The sequence below is a fragment of the Simochromis diagramma genome, unplaced genomic scaffold (assembly GCF_900408965.1).
Source record: "Simochromis diagramma unplaced genomic scaffold, fSimDia1.1 OVJJ01000293.1, whole genome shotgun sequence".
NCBI lineage: Eukaryota > Metazoa > Chordata > Actinopteri > Cichliformes > Cichlidae > Simochromis > Simochromis diagramma.
The window spans coordinates 23,603-48,292 of record NW_024386801.1 but is presented as its reverse complement, the minus strand read 5'-3'; the positions used below and the strand labels follow the sequence as shown (position 1 = coordinate 48,292).

General features: G+C 40.8%; 1 protein-coding gene across 4 annotated transcripts in view; it reads left to right on the top strand.

The window, feature by feature from the left end:
• The window catches only part of LOC120729390 (cytochrome P450 2D3-like), a 36,018-nt gene extending 11,649 nt beyond the window's left edge, over positions 1–24,369 (top strand). The window contains exons 1-11 of one of the 4 annotated variants that reach the window (XM_040024920.1): positions 15,340–15,548; positions 16,192–16,354; positions 18,969–19,121; positions 19,191–19,351; positions 19,540–19,608; positions 19,685–19,789; positions 20,734–20,872; positions 21,386–21,471; positions 23,528–23,629; positions 23,723–23,864; positions 23,951–24,369. In XM_040024920.1, the coding sequence (XP_039880854.1) occupies positions 15,381–15,548; positions 16,192–16,354; positions 18,969–19,121; positions 19,191–19,351; positions 19,540–19,608; positions 19,685–19,789; positions 20,734–20,872; positions 21,386–21,471; positions 23,528–23,629; positions 23,723–23,864; positions 23,951–24,138 (1,476 nt within the window). In that variant the 5' untranslated portion in view covers positions 15,340–15,380 and the 3' untranslated portion in view covers positions 24,139–24,369. Of the gene's footprint in view, positions 1–15,339; positions 15,549–16,191; positions 16,355–16,880; positions 18,553–18,968; positions 19,122–19,190; positions 19,352–19,539; positions 19,609–19,684; positions 19,790–20,733; positions 20,873–21,385; positions 21,472–23,527; positions 23,630–23,722; positions 23,865–23,950 lie in introns of those variants that run through there. The other 3 variants (XM_040024925.1, XM_040024924.1, XM_040024922.1) reach the window with 3 other exon arrangements.
• Positions 24,370–24,690: the final 321 nt, after the last annotated feature.

Genomic DNA, 24,690 nt, shown 5'->3' with positions numbered 1-24,690 from the left:
AATGTGTCTACAGTTTTTTGTTCGGCTAACTTAGCTGCTTGATCTGCAAAGTTATTGCCTTTAGTTATTTCTGATTTATCTTTCTAATGTGCAGCACATTTGCATAATGCTAACTGTTTTGGCAATATTATTACATCTAATAGTGTTTTCAGAAGACTTCCATGTTGTACCGGGTTTCCAGTAGATGTAATCATTCCTCTGTTCTGCCAGATTTTTGCAAAGTGGTGCACTGCTGAAAAAACATACTGGCTGTCAGTGTATATATTTATATCTTGGCCTGCGTGCAGTTCACATGCACGTGTGACTTCTTTCAGTTCTGCACTCTGAGCGGAGTGTGAGGATGTTAGTGGTTTTGCTTCTATCACTCTGTCTGCTGCAGTCACTGCATAGCCTACACAGTTTTGTCCTAGGCTATTCTTAGACGCTGAGCCATCTACAAAAATGTCACTGAAACCGGGTTGTGGTGTGCTGTGAATGTCAGCACGTGGCTTTGTCTCCTCATCTAATTTTTGCATACAGCAGTGTGGATGACCTTCTTCGGGTGAGGCCAAAAGTGTGCTCGGGTTCAGCTGACAACATTTCTTGATTCTAATGTGTGATGGCGACAATAAGATTCCAACATATGAGAGCTGTCTCGCATGTGTGAGGTAGGTCAAATTGGCTTGGAGTAGAATTGAAGTCACTGCGTGGGGTACTCTGATTATCAGAGTATGCCCTAAAACAACGGCAGCTGACTTTTTTTTTTTTACTGCCTCTGCTGCGGCTGCACAGGCCTGCACATGCAGGCAGGTCTGACGCAACAGAGTCTAATTTGCACGAGTAAAATGCGAGCGGGCGTTGTTTTTCTCCAAATGCCTGTGTTAACACTGCTTTCATATAACCTGCTCCTCCATCTACATGTAGGTAGAAAGGCTTAATCATAGTCAGGCAATGCTAAAACTGTATTTGTCTGTAATGCTAGTTTCAAGTCACTGAATGCTTCTTCTTCTTTTGTAGATGCAACACTACATTTTTATTTAAAGCATTTTAGGTCATTTCTATTTTTTTTCAAAGAATTCACACATCTCACATATTTCAAACTTTTAAGTTAGGATTTTTTTAAAAAAACAAAAAACTTTGCATTGCTCACAGCTCACAGCTCTAAAACTAGGCATTTGTAAATCATATGCCTAATCACTATGTGTCACTGTGATCCACAAGTATGGTCACAAATTCGTTTCCAAACAAACAAAATAATCAAACAAAAACAAAAAACAAATTGCATGAATGCTTTACACACATGAGTCTAGACACAAAAGGAAAAAAATGCTGCCAGAAACAAAGCAGAAGTGTGAGGACAAAAAAACTGAGCGCACAGACAGCTGCATGTGTGAGCTTTTAATGTCATGCAGCCTCTGCTCTAAAAAATAAAAATAAAAATAAAAATGTGTAACTTGCTCATTAACTTGGTAGTCTACATATTTAATTCAACTTCTCAATCCCGTAGCTGGTGTATACAGGGTTTAGCTTATTAGTTGTTATTATAGGTTTGCTCTATATCTCAGCAAAGTCTCATCTAGGATGACAGGTTTTCAAGCGGATCAAGTGCCTCTACGCACTTCATTAGTTTAGTTATTTTCTTCGTTATCTTCATCTCATAGGTTGTTCTACTGAGTTTGAGCAACCTTAAGCTTGATGCAGACTACTTCTTAACAATTATCCACCTCACATCATAACTGACCAAGGTGCCTCTTCATATTAACATTATGTCATTATTAATGTTATTATCTTTTTTTTAATTTATTTTTATATAACAGCAATAGTATATTACAATATTTTATTAGTGTATTACAACACACTACTACTGAGCCAATTTAATAGTTAGGATCATCTTACTCAGCAAACAGATAATTCAGAATTCATCCAATCTGCGCAGATTTGCTTTTTCTCTGAACAGGTTTGTGCCTACCTTTTTAGACCGGCCTTCTGTTTGCCTCATATCAGATCCAACCTTTGGTCACATTCATTCTCTCTGTTGCATGGCGAACCAGGCAGTTTATTATAATATTTTATTTATATTTTATTTTGTATCCATCAAGGGCTTCAGGTGATCTGCAGTTTCACCATTTCCCAAGATGGAGACATTTACCTTTTCACACACTTTCCTTGGCTGAACAATAATAATAATGGATTGGATTTAAATAGCGCTTTTCAAGGCACCCAAAGCGCTTTACAATGCCACTATTCATTCACTCTCACATTCATACACCGGTGGAGGCAGCTACGGTTGTAGCCACAGCTGCCCTGGGGCAGACTGACAGAAGCGAGGCTGCCATATCGCGCCATCGGCCCCTCTGGCCAACACCAGTAGGCAAGTAGGGTAAAGTGTCTTGCCCAGGGACACAACAACCAGGACAGAGAGCCCGGGGATCGAACCGGCAACCTTCCGGTTACAGATGCGATTCCCAACCCCCTGAGCCACGGTCGCCAATGACACAGCCTTAATGTACCTTATGCATCTCTCTATTTTATTTAATAGGTTTTCATGTGAATTATTTGCTTTCATTCATTCCATACATTCTGGGCATGGTCGTCATCCCAACTATGTTTCATTGTTAATACCAGTATACAGGTTGTTATCCTTGCTATTATTAGTTTCAATACATTAAAGATAAGTTCTCATGTAATTTTGCCATTTGTTTATTTTATTTTGTTCTTCTTGTATTTATATCTATTCAGTCGGGTCTGTTTCCAACCCTTTTTAAACTTCTACTTTGATCTCTAATTTCTCACTTCATTAGGGATTATTATGTTCTTCCTGATATGGGTGAGTGTATAACGGGTGGGGCAGCAGCTGCGGCTGCAGGAACAGGTGGTGGATTAATAAAAGGATTGCGAGGACTGCACAGTGTCTCGTCTTCTGGTTTTACTAAACTGGCAGTTAAGTTCTGTTTTTCTGACTGTTTATCTTTTTTCTCTTGTTTCTTTTTTTTTCCTTTTTATTTTCATCTCGCCTAACTGCTTCTTCTTTTAAAGAGCCTCCTTCAGATGTGTTAACGCTGAAGGACTACTTTTTATTTTCTTAGGATTTCTCAATCTATTAGCACTGATTTGTCCGGTGCCTGGACTTTGCTTTTCTAGCCACTGCTCGACAGCAGTGAGTTTTTTGGGCTGATTCCCCATTATCACAGAACTGCAGAGCCTTCTCTGGTACTAGACTCATGGGTGGTGGCTGACACGCCCTTCTACTCCACACTATTCACGGAGCGGTGTCAGTTTTATGAGGCGGAACTCAACCTTTTCCCTTTGTCACCAGTACGTGGGCTTTTGCAGGATACACAGAGAAAACAATAAAAAAAACAATGGAAGTAGTTCAGCAGCGTATTGTGCTGTAAAATCAACTTACTTCCAAAACACATATACATTCACACAGATAGACATTTGCGCGCGAATTTGTCACGAAGTACTTTTGGCTACTTCTGAAACCAGTCTAAACATAATTTATCACGAAGTAATTGCGGCTACCTTTAAACCCAGCCTAAACTTAGTTCCTTTCGTCGAACTCAACCCATTTCACGTGTTTCACGAAGTAATTGCGGCTACTTCCAACCTATTTTGCGCATTTCACTAAACCCTTCCGGCGGTTTAAGACCAAACAGTGTTTTCTCACCCTCAGTCGTCTTTTGCTGGTTGTTCAAGTTGTCTGGCTGGATCCCAGCATCATGGACCAGAAAAGTTCACCGGCCTGGACCCGAATTAACGTCCCAGGTCTTTCACCTCTACCTGGAGAGGGCTGTCGACAGACTTCGGTGCTGGCTTCCTACGACGTCAGGATACAGCAGTCAGACCTTGGATTGGAGTCACAGAAACGTGTCTGTTGTTTCCATCGCTAAGCTCGAAGGACCAATTTAAATGACAGGGGATTTCTTTAAATCACCCCGTAGTTCTTCGGCTAAGACACCTGAGTTAGAAAACACAAACACTGCAGTTGTCTTTACTCATTCATGAACGCAAGACCTGCGACCTGCGTCTCATCACTGTCTGCGTTCTTTATTTATACTTTTCTGTGTGTATGTGTGTGTACAAAAATAACAACGTCACTCAGAGCAACGGGTTTCCCCCTTTTCTACATCTAACTGTTCTCGGAAAAGAGCTGAGGTTTCTCTTCTCTACATCTAACTGTTCTCTGAAAACAGGAAGCGGTTAGTAGCTGAAAGTAGCTGAATAAGTTCATCATCACAAAAGTTATTAGGTGAAAAGTCACATAGACCTGGGTCTGGGTGCAGTTCCCCCCTCCAGGGGCAAGGGTACCTAGACCCGGTTCGTAGAGTACGCTTGGGGAGTGTGATCGTGTGTACAGCGTCTCTTTATGTCTGTCTCCACGTTGGTTGAGTGTGGAGTGAGTGCATATGAGAGCATGAGGGTGGGAATGGATGTTTGTATCTCTGTGTGCCTGTATGTCTGTGTCTATATGTCAGGTTGGGTATCAGACGCCACCTCTCTGGGGACATCTTAGGCCCTCCAAGGTTTGGAGGCCTATCTCCCCCTACCACCACTTCCCCTGCCAGTGGCGGACTCCCTCAGACATTGGTGCGTTGGTGGTTCTTTGTGTCCGGGGATGGGCGTCCAGGTACACACCGGCTCACTCCTTGGCGGCCGCTTATCGGGGCCTGGAGCCTGGGGCTCGCTCGGGCCACTTCGGAGGTGGGGTGCCCCCGGCCTCTCGGCCTGGGGCTCGGTCACTCAGGCACGGCTGGCTGCCGGCGGAGCTCACGGGCGCGTCACTGCAACCCCCCCTGGCTTCTGCTCCGCGGCTGCTGAGTGAGCCCTCATCTGGGACTCTCCTCAGCTCTTTCTGGGACAGTGGCGCGGCTGCCCCTCTGTTGGTCTTCCTTGGTCTCTTGTGTTCTGGGGGCCTCTGGATGTCTGGAGTTTTGATCTCCTCCATACCTGCTTCATGCCCTGGAGGACGGGGCTGTGGCCCCCCCACACCCTCTAGCAGATCATTACATGAAGGAACCTTTTTAAAAAAAAAACAAGCGCGTCCATGCTCACAGGTGTACACACGGGTGATCACACCCACAAACTACACCCTTTTTGGCTCCTACCTCAAAGCACACTGTGTTCTGTTGATCTTATGTGCTGCACAATAATGTTTAATATTTAGTATTTACTGTCATATTCCCATATATCATTGTGATGCTGTTTATTCTATTACTCTTGTTCTCTTCTGCTTGTTTTCTTTTTTCTTTCTCAGCAGGTGACCCAGGTGATCGATATATGCATTTTTTTTCCTTTTTTTTCTGCTCATTCTGTTGGTTTTTGGTTTTTGCCCTTCTCCCCCGTCCCTCTTCTCAGCTGTTTCTCTTTCCCTCTTTCTTTCTCCCCTTCTTTCCTCCAGTCAAGTCTGTCTCGTATTCAGTAAGTGAAAATAAAATAAACAATAAAAGGTGAATCAAATGGACCATTACGGCAAGGCTGGGATGGTCAATTTGGTAAAGTAAATCCGTTGGGCACCTTTCTTTGCCTTTAGACAACAATTCTGATGCAAAAGAGCCAAACGGGACAGGCAAAAAAAAACAAACAAAAAAAAAAAAGAAAAGTCACATAGACATGTAGATTGCTTAGTGATCAATAAAAAGCACATTTCATGAAGCTGATCACATTATATAAAAACAATTTCCCTTTGACAGTCTGTCTCCTGAATCCAAACTGGAAGCTGGTTCCACAGAAGAGGGGCCTGAAAACTGAAGGCTCTGCCTCCCATTCTACTTTTAAATACTCTAGGAACAACAAGTAGGCCTGCAGAGCGAGAGCGACGTGCTCTAATAGGGTGATATGGTACTACAAGGTCATTAAGATAAGATGGGGCCTGATTATTTAAGACCTTGTATGTGAGGAGCAGGATTTTGAATTCTGGATTTAACAGGAAGCCAAAACAGGAGAAATCTGCTCTCTCTTTCTAGTCCCTGTCAGGACTCTTGCTGCAGCATTTTGGATTAGCTGAAGGCTTTTCAGGGAGTTTTTTGGACTTCCTGATAATAATGAATTGCAGTCGTCCAGCCTGGAAGTAATAAATGCATGAACTAGTTTTTCAGCGTCACTCTGAGACAGGATATTTCTAACTTTAGAGATGTTGCACAAATGGAAGAAAGCAGTCTTACATATTTGTTTAATATGTGCATTGAAGGACATGTCCTGGTCAAAAATGACTCCAAGGTTCCTCACAGTGTTACTGGAGGCCAAGGTAATGCCATCCAGAGTAAGAATCTGGTTAGATACGATATTTATTTTATTTATTTATTCAGGACAATGCATGTTAATGAACATAAATGTAAAAAAAAAAATTACATGAATGTAAACATGCCAGATTATAGCCAAAGGCTAATTTCCATCTGTTGTCCTTAAACATAAAAAAATAGACATAATAATTCATAAAAATTCATCATTCATTCATAATAAAAACTCCATCACCAAACTTACACATACACACCATTCTGTTCCCAAATAAAACATTAAAACTATACAACTCATACATGATCACACACTCGATTTGTCTATAACCAGTTTTTAACCTTTGCCTTAAACAAATTGAGTGTAGAGCATTCTCTAATGGGTTGAGGAAGACTGTTCCACAGATGGCCTCCTGGACAGAGAGGACGTTCTGCCCAAATGCTGTCCGTCTGTAGGGTATAAACAAGTCTCCTCGGATTGTAGCTCGAGTGGTCCTGTCTGAGCTTTCTTTATGCCTAATGAACTGCTTTAGTGGTGGTGGAGCAAGGGAGTGTAAGACTTTATATATTAAACTCACTCTTTTAAGTTTCACTAAGTTATTGAAGTTCAGTAATTTATGTTTTTTTAACACATGACAGTGGTGGTGGGAAGTCGGTTTTTTGTCAAGTAGTTTTAAACTTCTTTTATAAATGTTTTCAATAGTTTTAAGTGTTGTTGGACAAGCAAGTGACCAGGACGTCAAACAATAGTCCATATGAGAGATGATCACTGAGTAAAAATAAGTTTTTGCAACATTCATATTTAAATTATTACGTATATGATTAAAATTTCGATTATTAAATTTAAGTACCTGGGACACTTTATTTATGTGACTGTTGAAGGATAATGTTGGGTCTAGAATGACCCCAAGATATTTAAATTCTGGAGCTAATTCAAGCTCTACTCCATCCAGGAATATGTTTGACTGCTTCAAGTTTAAGGGGCGTTTTGAAAAATACATGCAGACAGTTTTTGAGGTGTTCAACATTAGGCATGAGTCCTCCAGCCAGCTATGCATTAATGCTAAAGCAGCTGTAAGATCTTTTGCCACCTGCTGGACACTATTTGCTTGCGTATATATAACTGCATCATCCGCATACATTTGAGCAAATATATTTGGACAGACTTCAGGTAAGTTATTGATAAAAAGAGAGAACAATAAGGGCCCAAGAACAGATCCTTGAGGAACCCCTGTATCACAGTCTAAATATGGAGATTTAACCCCATCCAACACCACACACTGTTTCCTGTGTGAGAGATATGAGGCAAACCACTGAAGAGCCTGACTGGAGATATTAAACCGAGTCAATCTGGACAACAATATCTGATGGTTTACAGAGTCGAAAGCCTTCTTCAGATCTAAAAATACAGCTCCAACACAGGGACTCTTGTCCAGCAAGCTCTTCAAGTTCTCCACTAACATACACAGGGCAGTATCGGTGGAGTGATGTGCCCGAAAGCCAAACTGCAATGGATGTAATGAGGGTTGGGTGTTTTCTAGGTGAGCAGTGAGGAGTTTAACCACCCACTTCTCAGCTATTTTAGATACGACCGGAAGTATGCTTATGGGGCGATAATTAGCCATGTCAGTCTTCACACCTGCTTTGAAAATTGGTGTAACTGCAGCAATTTTCCAATCTGTTGGAACAATGGAATGTTTGAATGACATATTCAAAACATGAGTTGTTGGACGTACAAGCAAATCCATATGTTCCTTTAGGAAGTTTGTGTTAATACCATATACATCAAGTGCTTTTGATTGTTTTAAACCTGTAATTAGTTTAGCAACTTCAGTGTCTGAAATATGAGTGATGGTGAACAAATTTTGACCAGCATCATTCACATTATCAGAGCATACGACTGAGTCAAAGCTCTGACTGATCTCCTTAACAGATGAAATAAAGAAAGTGTTTAAGTTACTGGTAATAGATAGAGGCTCTCTAACAATAGAGTTATTTACATAAAGTTCAATTGTTTTTTTTACTTTTGTTTGAATGACGGCCTAGTAATTTATTTAAGTGTTGCCAGATAATTTTACCATTACCTTTGGCTCTTTCAATTATATTTATAAAAAATTTTGCTTTGGCCTGTCTCAAACTTCTTGTTACTTTGTTCTGCATTGAAGTGAATCTCTGTCTATCCAGAGTTAGACCTGTTTTCAAGAACTGCTTTAGTAATTGATCTCTTGTTTTCATTAAATTCTTGCACTCTTTGTTAACCAGGGCAAATTAGATGTTGTCTTTATTTTTTGTCGACCTCTAATGGAGTATGTTGATATAACATCCTTGACAATGTCAGTGAAGTGACTGCTGCAGAATTGTGGATCATCACTACACAATAAAGGCTCCCGGTTAACTGATGCTAATGCTTCTGCTACATTTTGTCGCTGACTTCTTGGTATGAATTCATAAAAGGATCTCCTATTAGATGAACTTTGAAAGTCATTCTTAACCCGTGATTTTAAAAGTTTTCTAGAAAATAATATAAAATTGTGGTCTGAAATACCAGTGATAAAATTATAAGATTTAATAATTCGCTCGGGCTTATTACTGATAACCAGATCTATTTTAGTTTTAGAGTGTCTTGTTATTCTTGTGGGTTGTTCAATGTGTTGAGTAAAGTTCAAAGTCTCCATTATGTCCTTGAGTGTTTTTCTGTCCTTTTCACAGTCCCAGTTGACATTAAAATCTCCCATTACAATTATTTCATTAGACTTATTATTTATAGCATGATATTTAAGTAATATCTGCAGTTGTTCATAAAAAATATTCTTTGCGGAAGGAGGGTGATATAAACAGATCAACGTAAATGACATTTCTGGGGAAAGAGTGATTTTAACAGAAATGTGTTCTATTTCGACATCTATTGGTGAACTAAGTAAAGAGCAATCCAGGTGTTTTTTTACATACACAAGTATTCCTCCTCCTCTTGTTCCAATTCTATCCCTTCTGAATACTGTGTACTCTGGAAAGACAACCGCAGACTCAGGAGAAGAACTTGTGAGCCAAGATTCAGAGATACCCAAAATAGAAATATTGGAATTGCTTAGAATATGTTCCAGTTGCTCATGCTTTGGTAACATACTGCGAATGTTAATGTGTCCACATAGAAGCCCCTTTGGTTTATTTTTAGTGTCCCAGATTACTTTAGCCTGATTAAATGTCTTGCAGATCTTTGTTCCTCTGTAAATTTTAATAGCAGGATTTCTTGTCCTTTTGTTGACAATGCTATGAGCATTTAATGATGAGAAACCCTTTACCGGAGACTGTAGTTTGGGTACAGCAGGTGGGGGCCCAGGCAGCCGAGATGGAGGCCCAGGCAGCCGCGTTGGGGGCCAAGGCAGCCGAGGTGGAGGCCCAGACAGCCGAGGTGGAGACCCAGACAGCCTAGGTGGAGACCCAGGCAGCCTAGGTGGAGGTCCGAGCAGCTGAGGTGGAAGCCCAGGCAGCTGAGGTGGAGGCCCAGGCAGCCAAGATTGAAACCCAGGCAGCCAAGGTGGAGGCCCGAGCAGCTGAGGTGGAAGCCCAGCTAGCTGAAATGTAGGCCCAGGCAGCTGAGGTGGAGGCCCAGGCAGCCGAGGTGGAAACCCAGGCAGCTGAAATGGAGGCCCAGGAAGCTGAAATGGAGGCCCAGGAAGCTGAAATGGAGGCCCAGGCAGCTGAGATGGAGGCCCAGGCAGGCCTAGGCTAACTAGGCTAATTAGTTGTAGCCAGTCCAAATCACTGATGTTTGAATTAGGTCCAGAATTTAGTTCTATATCACCAGCCAAAAGTAGCATCAGAACAAGTTTCAGAATATTTCTAAGATTTTCAGGGCCGAGTACAATAACCTCAGTTTGATCTGAATTAAGAAGCAGAAAGTTAGCGGCCATCTTTAAGACATTCCTGCAGTTTAACTCATTGGTGTGTGTTATCTGGCTTCATGGACAGATAGAGCTGGGTGTCATCTGCATAGCAGTGTAAATGTATGCTATGTCTTCTAATGATGCTGCCTAAGGGAAGCATGTATAATGTAAACAGAATTGGTCCTAGCACTGAACCCTGTGGAACTCCATAATTAACCTCAGTGTGTGAAGAGGACTCTCCATTTACATGCACAAATTGGAGTCTATTAGATAGATATGATACAAACCACTGCAGCGCAGTACCTGTAATACCTACAACATGTTCTAATGGCTCTAATAGGATATTATGGTCGACAGTATCGAACGCTGCACTGAGGTCTAGCAGGACAAGCACAGAGATGAGTCCACTGTCAGAGGCCATAAGAAGATCATTTGTAACCTTCACTAAAGCTGTTTCTGTGCTGTGATGAGCTCTGAAACCTGACTGAAACTCTTCAAATAAGCCATTCCTCTGCAGATGATCTGTTAGCTGTTTGACAACTACTCTTTCAAGGATGTTTGATATGAAACGAAGGTTGGAGATTGGCCTATAATTAGCTACATGCCATTTCCTCTCCAGCTTACGAGTCATCTGCTTTAGGCTACGTGTTTGAGAATTATACCACGGAGTCAGGTACTTCTGATTTGAGGCCTTAGTTTTCACCGGAGCTACAGTATCCAGAGTCGTACGTAGTGAGGAGGTAAAATTATTAACAAGATAATCGACCTCTGTTGGGGTAGGTTCAGATAGCTGCTGCTCTATGTTGGTACAGGCCTTGGAGATGATAACAGTGGGTGGATTATATTCTTAAACTTAGTTACAGCACTTTCAGAAAGACATCTACTTTGATAAAGTCTACTCTCCACTGCTGTGTAATCAATTATTGTAAATGTAAATGTTATCAGGAAATGATCAGACAGGAGAGGGTTTTCAGGAAACACTGTTAAATGTTCAGTTTCTATGCCATATGTTAAAACAAGATCTAGAGTGTGATTAAAGTGGTGGGTGGGTTCTTTTACATTTTGAGAGAAGCCAATTGAGTCTAATAACAGATTAAATGCCATGTTGAGGCTGTCATTTTTAGCATCTACATGGATGTTAAAATCACCCACAATAATTATTTTATCTGAGCTCAGAACTAAATTAGATATAAAGTCTGAGAAATCAGACAGAAACTCTGTGTAAGGCCCAGGTGGACGATAGATGATAACAAGTAAGACTGGTTTCTGAGTTTCACAGCTGGGGTGGACAAGGCTAAGCATCAGGCTTTCAAATGAATTAAAAGTCTGTCTGGGTCTTTGGTTGATTAATAGGCTGGTGTGAAAAATTGCTGCCACACCGTCCCCTCGGCCTGTGCTTCGAGGTTTCTGGTAGTTAGAATGACTCAGGGGTGTTGATTCATTTAAACTAACATAATCATCCTGCTGCAACCAGGTTTCTGTAAGGCAGAGTAAATCGATTTGTTGATCAATTATTAAGTCATGTACTAACAGAGACTTGGAGGAGAGAGACCTAATATTTAATAATCCACATTTCACTGTTTTACTCTTTGGTTCAGATGTGGATACTGTATTGTTCTTTCTTTGTGATTGTTTATGTTTAAGTTGTTTGTTGCTGGTTTTTAGTTTGTTTTTTGTCCTTTTGGAAGCTGACACAGTCTCTATGGAGATGGGTTTTTGGGGGGGTAGCAGGAGGAGAGAAGCTGCAGAGAGGCGTGTAAGACTGCAACTCTGCTGCCTGATCCCAACTCTGGATAGTCATATTTTGGGGGGTTTAATAAATTTGTCCATATATCTAGAAATGAGAGCTGCTCCATCCAAAGTGGGATGGATGCCGTCTCTCCTAACAAGACCAGGTTTCCTCCAGAAGGTTTGCCAATTATCTATGAAGCCCACATCGTTTCTGGGACACCACTCAGACAGCCAGCAATTTAAGGAGAACATGCGGCTAAACATGTCACTCCTGGTCTGATTGGGGAGGGGACCAGAGAAAACTACAGAGTCCCACATTGTTTTGGCAAATTTACACACCGATTCGATATTGATTTTAGTGACCTCCAATTGTTGTAACCGGGTGTCATTACTGCCGACGTGAATTATGATTTTACTGTATTTACGATTACCCTTAGCCAGCAGTTTTAAATTTCCTTCAATGTCGCCTGCTCTGGCCCCTGGAAGACAATTGACTATGGTTGCTGGTGTCTCTAGCTTCACATGTCTGAGAACAGAATCACCAATTACCAGAGTTTGACCCCCGGCGGGTGTGTCGCCGAGTGGGGAAGAACGGTTAGACACAAAAAGCGGTTCACAGGGGAAAGCCAGTTCAAGATAACCTTGGCAAGCAGATCTTTAGTTAACAATGGAGGATAATAAGCTGGCACGATCATTTGAAAAGAAGCTTTTTCTTTGCATATGAATTCGTCAAGGATCGATCTGACAGTTGGGTGGCCCCTCTCCCATTTCAGTCACCGAAACAGCGTCAGCTATTACAACAGGAAGTAAGACCTCAAACGTCTCATGTCTCTTTGGTGTAGGAAGGAAGCCAGAGATGAAAGACCACTATGTACAGTTCATGGAAAATATGTCCTGCAATGGTCAACCAGATTCTTCTTACATGGTAAAGAATGCTGGTACTTATCAAGGTTTGGTGTCTGTCATCCGCAGTAGTCATGGCAAATCAAGGGAGTGTTTGACTTCAGCGCTCAGTACAATAATATGTCCCTTTTTCATGTGCTACGCCAGGCTCAGGTCTAAATAACAGCCTGTTCGCTTTGCTTATCTGTTTCAAGTGCGAACCTTTTGCAGTTTAACTGACATTCAGCAAATGTTCCACAGCTTCTTGAATTCCAAAGAAATCTTTGGTATTATTTCTGTGTCTTGTGGTTTTGTGACCTCAACCTTGAGTTTCAGATGAAGGTCCATGTGTTTGGTAATGGCCGATCTCCAGCGGCGGCCATCTATGGTTTGAAAAGAACAGATCAAACAGTTCACAAGAGTAAGACAATGGAAGTATGTGTATAACAATCCAGCTGACCAGCTAGTCTTTTCTTCATGGCTAATCAAGCCAACTCAGCAGAGCACAACCTTTCCTCGAAACATCTCAGAGTTGTCGGGTGGTTAACAAGAGCCCAGCTAACATCAGATGAATCACACCTGATACTCATTCCTGGTAAACATCATGTTATTAAAGATTATCAGAAATGGTGACTGTTCCCAAGACCTGTGTCAGAGGTCATTCTTCTTGTTTGTGTTTGCTTGTTGTGTTTGTTAGTGTATATATGTTGTTTCTGGATCTTATAGATGCCAGGCCGGGAGTGTACTGATCCCAGTAAAGTAATTTAAACTTCTGCATATAAAACAGATCCACCGTTTTATTCTGGGGCACAGCAGTGTAAAGAGGCATTATTTGGTGTTGAGTTTGTACAATCTGTAAGTATGTTTCAGTTGATTTCATGATTCACAGATTGTTATTTTCTTGTAATTTAATTGTCTCATGATTAGGGATGGGTACCGGTGTCCGGTGCCATGATGGCACCGGTTCTGACATAAACGGTAGTAACCAGACCGAAAAGCAGCGCACATTTCGGTGCTTTATTTCGGTGCTTTTTTTTCCTGAGCTGTGATACACTTCTAGCCAATCATTTTACGTTTCCGAGGATAGTAGGCGGGTCCAGGTACGTACGTTCTTTTAGAGCAGAGCTACAGATTAAAAATGCCCAAGGCGAAGCGGTCAAAAGTCTGGCTGTACTTCACAGCAAAAGATGCAAACTCAGCAGCCTGCAACAAGTGCTTTAAGCTGATACTGTGATACTGTCAAAGGAGGTAACACCTCAAATCCGATGAAACACCTGGCGACGCATAGCGTTTTTTTTAAAAGCCGAGAAATGCGCCGTATTTGATAGCTTGCTGCGAGACCTCACACCGAGCACATCTACTGCGGGTGGGTTGCCTGTTATGCAACATCCCCCAAAAACACGAAGAGGAGAGTCCTGGTCCCTAGCCCTGCCAGTGTAGCAGAAATGATGAGGATGATGATGCAGCAGCAGCCGTTCTTCTCTGCGTGAGTAGCTTAATGTTGTTCGTGTGTAATTTACGTTGAGTAGGCTAACCACGTTATTACATTAATGCATGTAAGGTGAACTAGCAAACCTCATCATAGCTACATGCGGCTGTCTTCTTGTTTGATGGCAGATACTCCCTTCACCTGGCCAAAAAGGCTAAAATGACCAAAGAAAAAGTGGGAAACAGCTAAACATGAGAGGTTTAGGACAAAGTTTGTGTTTTTTCCATTGCTTAAGCACTGCTTCCAGCCAAGAGTGATACCATATATGCCCCATAGCTGCAGAAAAGGCTAACATGAGAGGTTTTTGGACAAGGTTTGTGTTCTCCATTCTTTAAGCACCGGTTTGAGCACCGTTTAAGCACCGGCACCGTTTAAGCACCGGCACCGTTTCAAAAGTACCGATTTGGCACCGGTATCGGATAAAACCTAAACGATACCCATCCCTACTCATGATTATAGTTAGTGAGGCAGATGGTACTATCCAGTCAGAACTAAGTATGTCACTGTTAAATGGCTTCCAAACCTTGCAGAGTTACTTTACTTGATCATATATTGAATAGGGTGTGCGACTGATGTGAACTTACGTTGTTACATAATTTATGTAATTACACTGAAATTGTCTTTTATCTTTATCTATGTTTGCTTACAGTTTAACAAGTATGGTCCAGTAAACTACCTCAAACTTTGCTCTGGTCTCAAGTGTTTTATTGGACACTTGTTGAGCTCACTGTCCGTGTAAACTGTACATTGCATGGTGAGGGCAGCAGCAACGTCTTGACTTTAAACATCTTACAGAATTCTTCAAGATTTTTTTCAAATATTTCAGCATATTTTCTCAAAGGTTTTTCACAGTTTTCTTTCATAAACTACCTCTGAGGTATTAGGCCATTCACTTTCTTTACCCCTGTAATACTCCATCATCTGTATCAATCAAACCCAGCACAGTGCTCTTAGACTACCAAAGTTTTCCATTCCAGTACAAAGAAAAAGAACAAATAAGCAGAGAACAAGGCATTGAATAGACACCACTAGCTTCTGAATGCTAAAAGTGGTTGAGCAATGTGTGCTGTTCTTTCAAAGTTGTGACTAACCTTTCACATAGAGCAAAGGGTAAACAGCTGGCTGAGTTACGCGTTTATAATCAGGTCAGCCAGCTACTGCTCTCAGTGCAGTCCAACTCATATGACCATGTTTCTTTCAGTTGTGCTGCTATGGATCTGCATTTTCTTTATCATCCTTCAGGTCAAATCCAAGAGGCCAAAGAACTTCCCACCAGGGCCCCCAGTCTTTCCCATACTGGGAACCATTTTGCAGCTGAGTTTAGAGAACCCCTTGAAGGACTTTGAGAGGGTAAGAAAAACCTTGCAATGAAATGTGTTTAAATGTCATATTCTTATCCCACTAGTGGATTTATTAATAGTATTAAATGGCTCTAAATGTTTAGATACTAAAACTCACACATAAATTAACATTATTGTGATTTTCCTGACATTAACAGATTCAAGAGTTGTTGTGGTTTTACTGTTAAAGACATGAAACCATGAAACAGCTGTGACTGGTAAATGAAATCATTTGAAATCCAGAAATCTTACACTGAAAGTGAAAATGCCACCATGAAACTAAACTACACTGGAAAAACTAAAAAAAATAAAAATAAAAACTAATTAGGAAATGGAAACTATAATAACACCTGCGTCTCTAATCGGTCACACACTCATTAACATCTTTTAGAATATGAGTAAAACCCTAAATAATTGTGAAAGCTCATGCTAAACATACACCTTTATGCAATAAACAACTTACTGGTTACCAGTACAGTTCCTTTTATGTCATGACTGTTAACTTTTGCATATATAAACTTTATATGGTACTTCCCCCGAAACACTTAGCTTAACTAATTTGGTAAATATGTTTAAGTCCTTTAGAAAGAAATGTTGATCTGAATATGTGTAAATGATTTCAGTCACTGTCATGTTACTTTGTTCCCTCCCAGCTGAGGAAGTCTTATGGAGATGTCTACAGTATTTACATTGGCCAGAAACCAGCTGTAGTCATCAATGGGCTGAAGACCATAAAGGAGGCGATGGTGACTAAGGCTGCTGATTTTGCTGGACGACCCCAAGACTTCTTTATTAATGATATCACCAAGAGGAAAGGTAGAAGAGATGTTATCTATCATATGAATTTTATACACCTAATATTTTACAACAAAAAAATAAAAATATAGACACCATCTCATTTAATGTTTTTTCTTAACTGTCACGACTACTTGAAACTATGAATAAACACATATGGATTTATTTACTAAATAAAGAAAGTGTGAAATTTGCACACTCTTGGCCTTCTCTCCGTGAGCTTCATCAGGTCGTCACCTGAAATGGTTTCCAGCAGTCTTGAAGGAGTTCACAGAGATGCTGAGCACTTGTTGGTCCTTTGCCTTCCTCTGCGCTCCATCTCATCCCAAACCATCTCCACTGGGTTTAGGTGACTATGGAGGCCAGGCCATCTGACACATCACTGCATCTCTCTCCTTCTTAGTCAAATAGCCCAGACACAGCCTGGAGGTGTGTTTGGGGTCATTGCTCTGTTAAAAATAAATGATGGGATGGCATGTTGCTGCAGGATGCTGTGGTAGCCATGCTGGTTCAGCGTGCCTTCAGTTTTGAATAAATCCCCAACAGTGTCACCAGCAAAGCCCCCCCACACCATCACACCTCCTCCTTCATGCTCCACCTTTGCACCAAATGACTCACGGACCGGTGGTTGGGTACCGCTGGTCTAACGTCCAGTCCTTGTGTTTCTTGGCCCAAACAAATCTCTTCCGCTTGTTGCTTTTCCTTAGTCGTGGTTTCTCAGCAGCTATTTGACCATAAAGGCCTGATTCACACAGTCTGCTCTGAACATGTAGAGATGTGTCTGCTGCTGGAGCTCTGTGCGGCATCTATCTGGGCTCTAATCTGAGCTGCTGTTAATGATTTCTGAGGCTGGTGACTCGGATGAATGTATCCTCAGCAGCAGATGTGACTCTTGGTCTTCCTTTCCTGGGGCGTCCTCATGTCAGACAGTTTGATCGTAGTCTTGATGGTTTTGGGGGACACATTCAGAGTTTTAGTGTTTCCTGGACTGACTGACCTTCAGTTCTTAAAGTAATGATGGGCTGTTGTTTCTCTTTACTTAGCTGATTGGGTCTTGTCATAATATGAATCCTAACAGTTTTCAAATAGGGCTGTCAGCTGTGCACAACACACCTGATGGTCCCAACCCCATTAAGAAGGCAACAAATTCCACAAATGATCGCTGACAGGCACACCTGTGGAGTGAAACCATCTCAGGTGACGACATCATGAAGCTCGTTGAGAGAAGGCCGAGTGTTTGCAGCGCTGTCAACAAAGCAAAGGGCGGCTGCTTGCAGGAATCTAAAATATAAGACACATTTAGAGTTATTTATCAGCTTTTCCTTTGCTACATAATTCCATAAGTCTTGCTTCATATATTTGATGTCTTCAGTATTTATATAAAATGTAGGAAGTAGTAAATATAAACAAAAATTATTAAATGAGAAGGCGTGTCCAAACTCGGTAGTGTACCAGACCAGCCTGGTAGTATATTTGATACTGATCTTGGAGGTTTTAGTGTGTTATTATTTAGTGCATACATAGGGGAAAACACGAATCGTTTTGGAAATAATCATGGTAAGAAAACAGACATGGGTTAAACTGCTCTTTAATATGTCTTTGTCCTATACTTCATCTTATCACAGAAAACAACACAAATTAAAAACACAACAAACTACGTTATTATTGATAACCTTCATCTATCATGTAAAAAAAGCAATAAGTTATAAATTGAATCTAAATTATAAGATGAGTCTAAGCTGATCTAAGTTTTCAAACCACATTGGTTCATCTTGTTTGTTATTTCTAATTAATGAGATGTTTTTTGTTGTACCGTATTTTTTGGACTAAAAGGTGCACTCAAAATCCTTTTCTCAAAAGTGCGCCTTATATATGAATTCTGGTTGTGCTTACTGACCTCGAACTGATTTTATGTGGTACACTCAAAAATCTGTCAACAAATGTTTTAGTACGACTTTGGTAAGCTATGAAGCCGCACCGCTTGATGGACTGTGGGAGCATTACGGCTACCGTAGTGATCGCAAGGCTCCTGCAAACACAATCGCATGGCAGGATGCTGTAAACCGACCAAACTTCAGTCAGGAGAACAACTGAGATAATCCATCCACAATATGAGGTTATTCATTAATATACTGCAACAACATGGGAATAGAGCAGCGGCCAGAGAATTCATCATTGATGAGTCAATGGTACGGAAGTGGAGGAAACAAGAAGAATGAGTTGAGTAAAGTTTGACTTATCTGTTTTGTTACGCTTAATGCGCCTTATGGTCCAAAATATATGGTACTAGCCTGTAGGTTCAGCAAGAGTCTAGCATTCCCAGAGCAGCTTCTATCAATGGACCTGTTATTCTCATTTCAAGATCCTTGTAGTTATCCTGGAACTGGACTCGACTAGCTTTGCATCATTCACAGTTTAAATAATAATTTAATTTTAGCATGCATGCTAGAGATGTTAACAGTCCTTTCTGACTGCAGTGAAACTCCAGTGAGATGCTGGTGTATCGAGCTGTATTGAACTGGACATAAATAAAAGATGAAATGAGCCAGAAAGTCGAGGTTCTCTGAGAAAGAACAAAATGCCACCATTGATTATCCTAACGTTCTTCCCTTCTTTGTCGCTATTACTGTCGTAGGTGTCGTTTTGGTAGATTATGGCTCTAGTTGGAGGGAACATCGTCGCTTTGCTCTGATGACTTTGAGGAACTTTGGTCTGGGGAAGCACTCAATGGAGGACCGGATTCATGAAGAGATAAAGTACCTCGTTAGTACGCTGAAAGACAGCGTTGGTAAGTGTCCACATAACTGAATTTTGTGCTGTGCCATTATTTCTGTAATGTTTTGTGTTACATTACCAGGTAAAACCATGAGTCCTCGAGTTATGTTTCACAATGCTGCCTCCAACATCATCTGCCAGGTTCTGTTTGCGAGACGCTTTGAGTATGACGATGCGTTAATCAAACAGATTGTTCAGTGCTTTACTGAGAACTCCAAGCTAGCCGTTGGACCGTGGGCTATGGTGAGGACGTTTTTATGAAGTAATAAAGCTCAATTAAGTATATAATTTATATTGAGCTCTTAAACCCACAATTCTACCAGTAACAAAACTAATATACAGATGTTTTACATATACAGCTGTATATTTACCAATCTGGACTGGCCTCTTCTGCTCCCAATTAAACAAAACTCACTTATCGTTCTTTCCAGCTCTATGATTTGTTCCCTATAATTCGTAACCTGCCACTGCCGTTTCAAAAGGCCTTTGAGAATTTTGAGGTAATATTAACAAAAATTTTATCAGTAGGAAGAATATGTTTTTGTTTCTTTGTGAATGACAACTTTTGCTTTTTAGACTTATGGGACTATTGCAATTGGTTTTATCAATGAGCACAAGAAGACCAGAGTCCCTGGAGAGCCACGAGACTTTATTGACTGCTATCTGGATGAACTGGAGAAGGTGTGTGAGTGTGAAAAGAATCAAATCTAACCAGTGTAATCTTTTGAATTCTTGGAATCCTGGCTTTTCCACTGTGGAATTTTGAACCCAATACAGGAACGTCTATAATTGGTTCTGTTTAAAAAAGTCTAAGTCTATGAATATTACCTTGTAGGAAAACAGCTTAGAAAATGGAATTGTGAGGAAGACTCGCCCAGCTCTGACTGCTTTTCAGTCATCCATATGTTGAGCTTGCTCATTCTGGCCTAAGGTGCGCATGCAAGGATGGCCCTCCATTTGAGCCCAAATCCCCTCAGTCACAGCCATGATCAGCAGCTCTCCTCTAAATCTGTGCACTTGATTACATACCAAAGTTAGAATTAGTGATAATTACTGTAATCATAATCCTGTTTTTGCCTATTACAGTATACTCAGAATAGCTTTTTTCAAATTATACATGTTAACATCAGAGTGTCTCTTTAGTGTCTCGCTTATTCCCCACTCCCATCCACACAGCCTCCAAGGTCATCTTTAACATGAACAAGCCACTCCACACAGAATCTCAACACACACACACACACACACTAATCTGACAGGGTCGATGCAGAATCATGCCAGCGCACAAAAAATCCAGACACGATAATCATTTTCATTTCCCAACGGCATTCCTCATTCAACATATTAATTAGACTTATACTTTGATTATATATTTGATTAAGAATTAGAGATGATTTACAATTAGCAAACTCACGTACAGAAACATGATGTTTGAGCCCTCTGTGTCACTTTTAACATAAAAAGCTGGATTTAGTCTGTTTACTGTCTCTCAGATATACTGAAAGGTACGCTTCTCAACACCAAAGAGAGATATCCATAAAGTTTTAATTCACACATTTAAAAAATGCATTTCCTTACTACAACTGAAAAAGACATTTGTCTTACAATAATCATTCTCCTCTTTTTAGAGAGGCAATGACGGTTCTTCATTTTCAGAAGAACAGCTCATTATGTACTCTTTAGATCTTCATGGTGCTGGGACTGACACCACCTCCAACACACTCCTTACTGCTTTCCTTTACCTTATGACCTTCCCACACATACAAGGTAAATCTGCACATGTAAATAAGACATATTATGTTTTTTTGATATTTGTTTCTGCTACAGGCTCTGTATCTCCAGTTTGTCACATTCACGTGCACTTTAGGCTTCACATAGTAGAATCTAATTTGAAGAACACCTGGTAGCAACTAATTAGGGGTCAAAAAGTGCCCTGCGCATCACATATCATCACATCTTGTAAAGGTATGAGTCCTACTGAAGTCAGCTGAAATCATTTCCATTAGATCAACTGTGGATTTTGTATTTAATGACTGGTATTGTTTGACAAGATGAAGTGAATTAATACAGAAGGTTTCATATGTTTTCCCCACTGCACGCATATAAAATAACTTCACTCTCAACACGACATGCTCCTTTACTGACAACATTAAACCAGTTCCTTTTTCAAGAATGTAGTCGCAACAATGCGTTGGCTGGAAACAACTCTCCTAGTGTGATAGTCTCAACATGTTATATAAGCCGTCATGTGAATTGTGTTATTTTATTTTGTCTGCACAGACAGATGTCAGCAAGAGATAGACCAAGTACTGGAAGGGAAGTATCGGGCCAGTTTTGAAGACAGGAGCAAGATGCCTTACACCCAGGTGCTGTACATCAGGCAGTTCTACTTATAAATGTCCCTCGGTTTACGTCTTGATGCATGCTCAATCATCTAGCATTTTCAGTTGAACTACGTCCAGATGAACAGAATCAACCTTTGGAGGTCCCTCTGTTTAGCAGGTGTTGTTCAATGGTGTGTTTAATTCAAAAGCCGACACAACTGCTGGCAGCTGTAAAAATTCAAGGGACCTTATGGAAGAGTGAGGTATAATCCATTCAATTACAAAAAGGCTAAGAAATAAACAATATTAATATAAAAGGGACACAAAAAAATGCTTAGGGTCCACAATAATAAGAACAGATGAAGAACAGGAGGTGGAAACTCCAATAGACAGAAGTCCTTTATTGGGGTGATATGGTACTATGAGGTCTTTAACATAAGACCTTTTATGTGAGTGGAAGGATTTTAAATACGAATTCTGGATTTAACAGGGAGCCAATGAAGAGAAGTCAATATGGGGTACATATGCTATGCTTTCTAGTCCCTGTCAGTACTCTAGCTGCAGTATTTTGGATTAACTGGTTATTAGGGAGTTTTCAGGACAGCCCGATGATAAAGAATTAAAATTATTAACCCAGAAGTAATAAATGCATGAACTAGTTTTTCAGCGTCATGCTTAAATGGGATGTTGCTAATTTTAGAGCAGTTTAACTAATTGGTGTGTGCCATCTGGCTTCATGGACAGATAAGGTTGGGTATCATCTGCATAGCAATAACAATGTATGCTGTGCCTTTGACTGATACTGCCTAAGGGTAGCGTGTATAATATAAACAGATCTGGTCCCAGCACAAAATCCTTTGAAACTGCATAATTAACCTTTATTGCATATGATTCAATCCACTGCAGCACAGTAGCTTTAATACCTACAGCACGTTCAGCTCTCAGTAATAATACATTATGGTCAAACCTTTTGACCACTATACTGAGATCTAGCAGGACAACCACTGTCAGAGGCCATAAGAAGATCATCTGTAACCTTCACCAAAGCTGTTTCTGTGCGCTTTACACAACTTGTGCATTCGCACAAGCACATTTTCTTAGTGCTTTCTAACTAACATTCACACACAAATTCATACTTCGATGGATGCATCGGAGAGCAATTTGGGGTTAGTATCTTGCCCAAGGATATTTGGCATGCAGACTAGGAGAAGCGAGGAATCAAACCACTAACCTTGCGATCAGTAGATGACCTGCTCTACCGCCTGAGCTACAGCCAACTGAGGAAACAGGTGGCTGAGGAAAACACTTCTGTGTTTGAAGAGGCTCTGGGTTGTACCCAACAGGGCGTGTAATGTAATACTCCTGCCACTGCTCAGGGAACATGAACTAACAGGAGTAAGTGTGCACTGCCCCAAAACATTTATTACTACTAATAAGTAGTTGCACCACAACTGTGGCTCAGGTGGTAGAGCAGATCAGCTACTGATCGGAAGGTTGGTGGTTCGATCCCAGGCTGCTCCTGTCTGCGTGCCAAATATCCTTGGGCAAGATACTAACTCTGAGTTGCCCTCCGATGCGTTCATTGGAGTATGAATGTGTATGAATGTAGTTTAGGTTGCACTTGAGTTTAGAAGTGCTTTTATGAGTGGGTGAATGAGGCATGTTGTATAGAGCGCTTTGAGTACTCCAGGAGAGTAGAAAAGCGCTATATAAGAATCAGTCCATTTACCACAAGGCATGTGATAATACAGGGGAGACTGCCTGACTGTTCACTGAGGCTACATTACTTATCTCACCACTACAGCATTCTGCCAGTTGCTTGGGAGACGAGCCCTCCACTCCAATAATGTCTAAAACTGGCTAAAAGCTTTTTAAAGTTTTTTTTGTATAAAAGTGAAAAAGGAGCAGAAAGTCTTGCTCACAGAAGTTTGAAACTCTACGTTTTGCCATTCCATCACTTCCTGATGATAATCAAAAACCTGACAGTGTGTAATCATCTCAGATGACCGACCTGATCTATTCGTATGTATTTTTTGTCTGAGCACCTGAAGTCTTCCCAGAGTCGATTAAGCACAGACAATCTCTTCTGTTGGTCCAGGCTGTGATTCATGAAGTGCAGAGAGTTGCCAACACTGTTCCTCTCAGTGTCTTCCACCGCACAACTACAGACACAGAGCTCATGGGATATTCCATTCCCAAGGTAAGGTACAGCTCTTTAAATATGTTTGAACAACTGAGGCAATAAAGAGCATCCTTGGTGGACATTTTTTCTTTGTATTCACTTTCCCCTCAGGGAACAATGATCATTGAGAATCTGACCTCAGTGCTCAGCGAGGAGGGACAGTGGAAATTCCCTCATGAATTCAACCCTGAAAACTTCCTTGATGACAAAGGAGAGTTTGTTAAACCAGAGGCCTTCATGCCTTTCTCTGCAGGTACATGAGCACACTGACGGGGACAGACATAGCCAGTTAAAACAGTTTTTGTTTTGATAATTCTGAGGTCTTTTTCAATGCCTCAGGTCCTCGGATGTGTCTCGGAGAGGGTCTGGCTCGCATGGAGCTCTTCCTCATCATGGTGACTCTTCTGCACAAGTTTAAATTCATCTGGCCCGAGGACGCAGGAGAACCAGACTTCACTCCAGTCTACGGCATCACCATGACTCCCAAACCTTATGACATGAAGGTTCAACTCAGAATGCCACAGTGAGGCAGTGTGAATACAAAGAAGCAGATGGAAATAGAATGCCAGTTAGTTTAGAAAGGTCATTTTAAAATAGGAAATACACTGACTCATCCTGCTGGGAATGAGCTGGGATGAGACAGCATTTATGTAATGGTTCTCAAATGGTAGGAAACAGTCAAGGGAAAAAATTAGAAAAGCAAAGCTGAATGAGTCTGATTTATGTAGGAAAAAGACAATAAACAAGATGCTCACACACTCATTTTGATTGTGATTTTATTAAAATCCATCTTTTATTAATTATGTGATTTTTTTTATATAAGGTTATGGACTGAGAACTTTTGGGGGGCTTCCTAAAAACATAAGAACAACTGTAATCATCCAAGAAGAAGACACTCTCCAAGAAATTGTCATATTTGTTTATATATATATTTTCTCTAATATTAAACTGCAAAAAAAAATAGTTAAAGTAAAACAGATTAATCATAACTGTGTGAAACCTTCGTATGCATGGTTTATGCACAGATTTGTGTGGTCATACAGTTTGTGACTGACATGATTCACCTTTAACATAAAGAA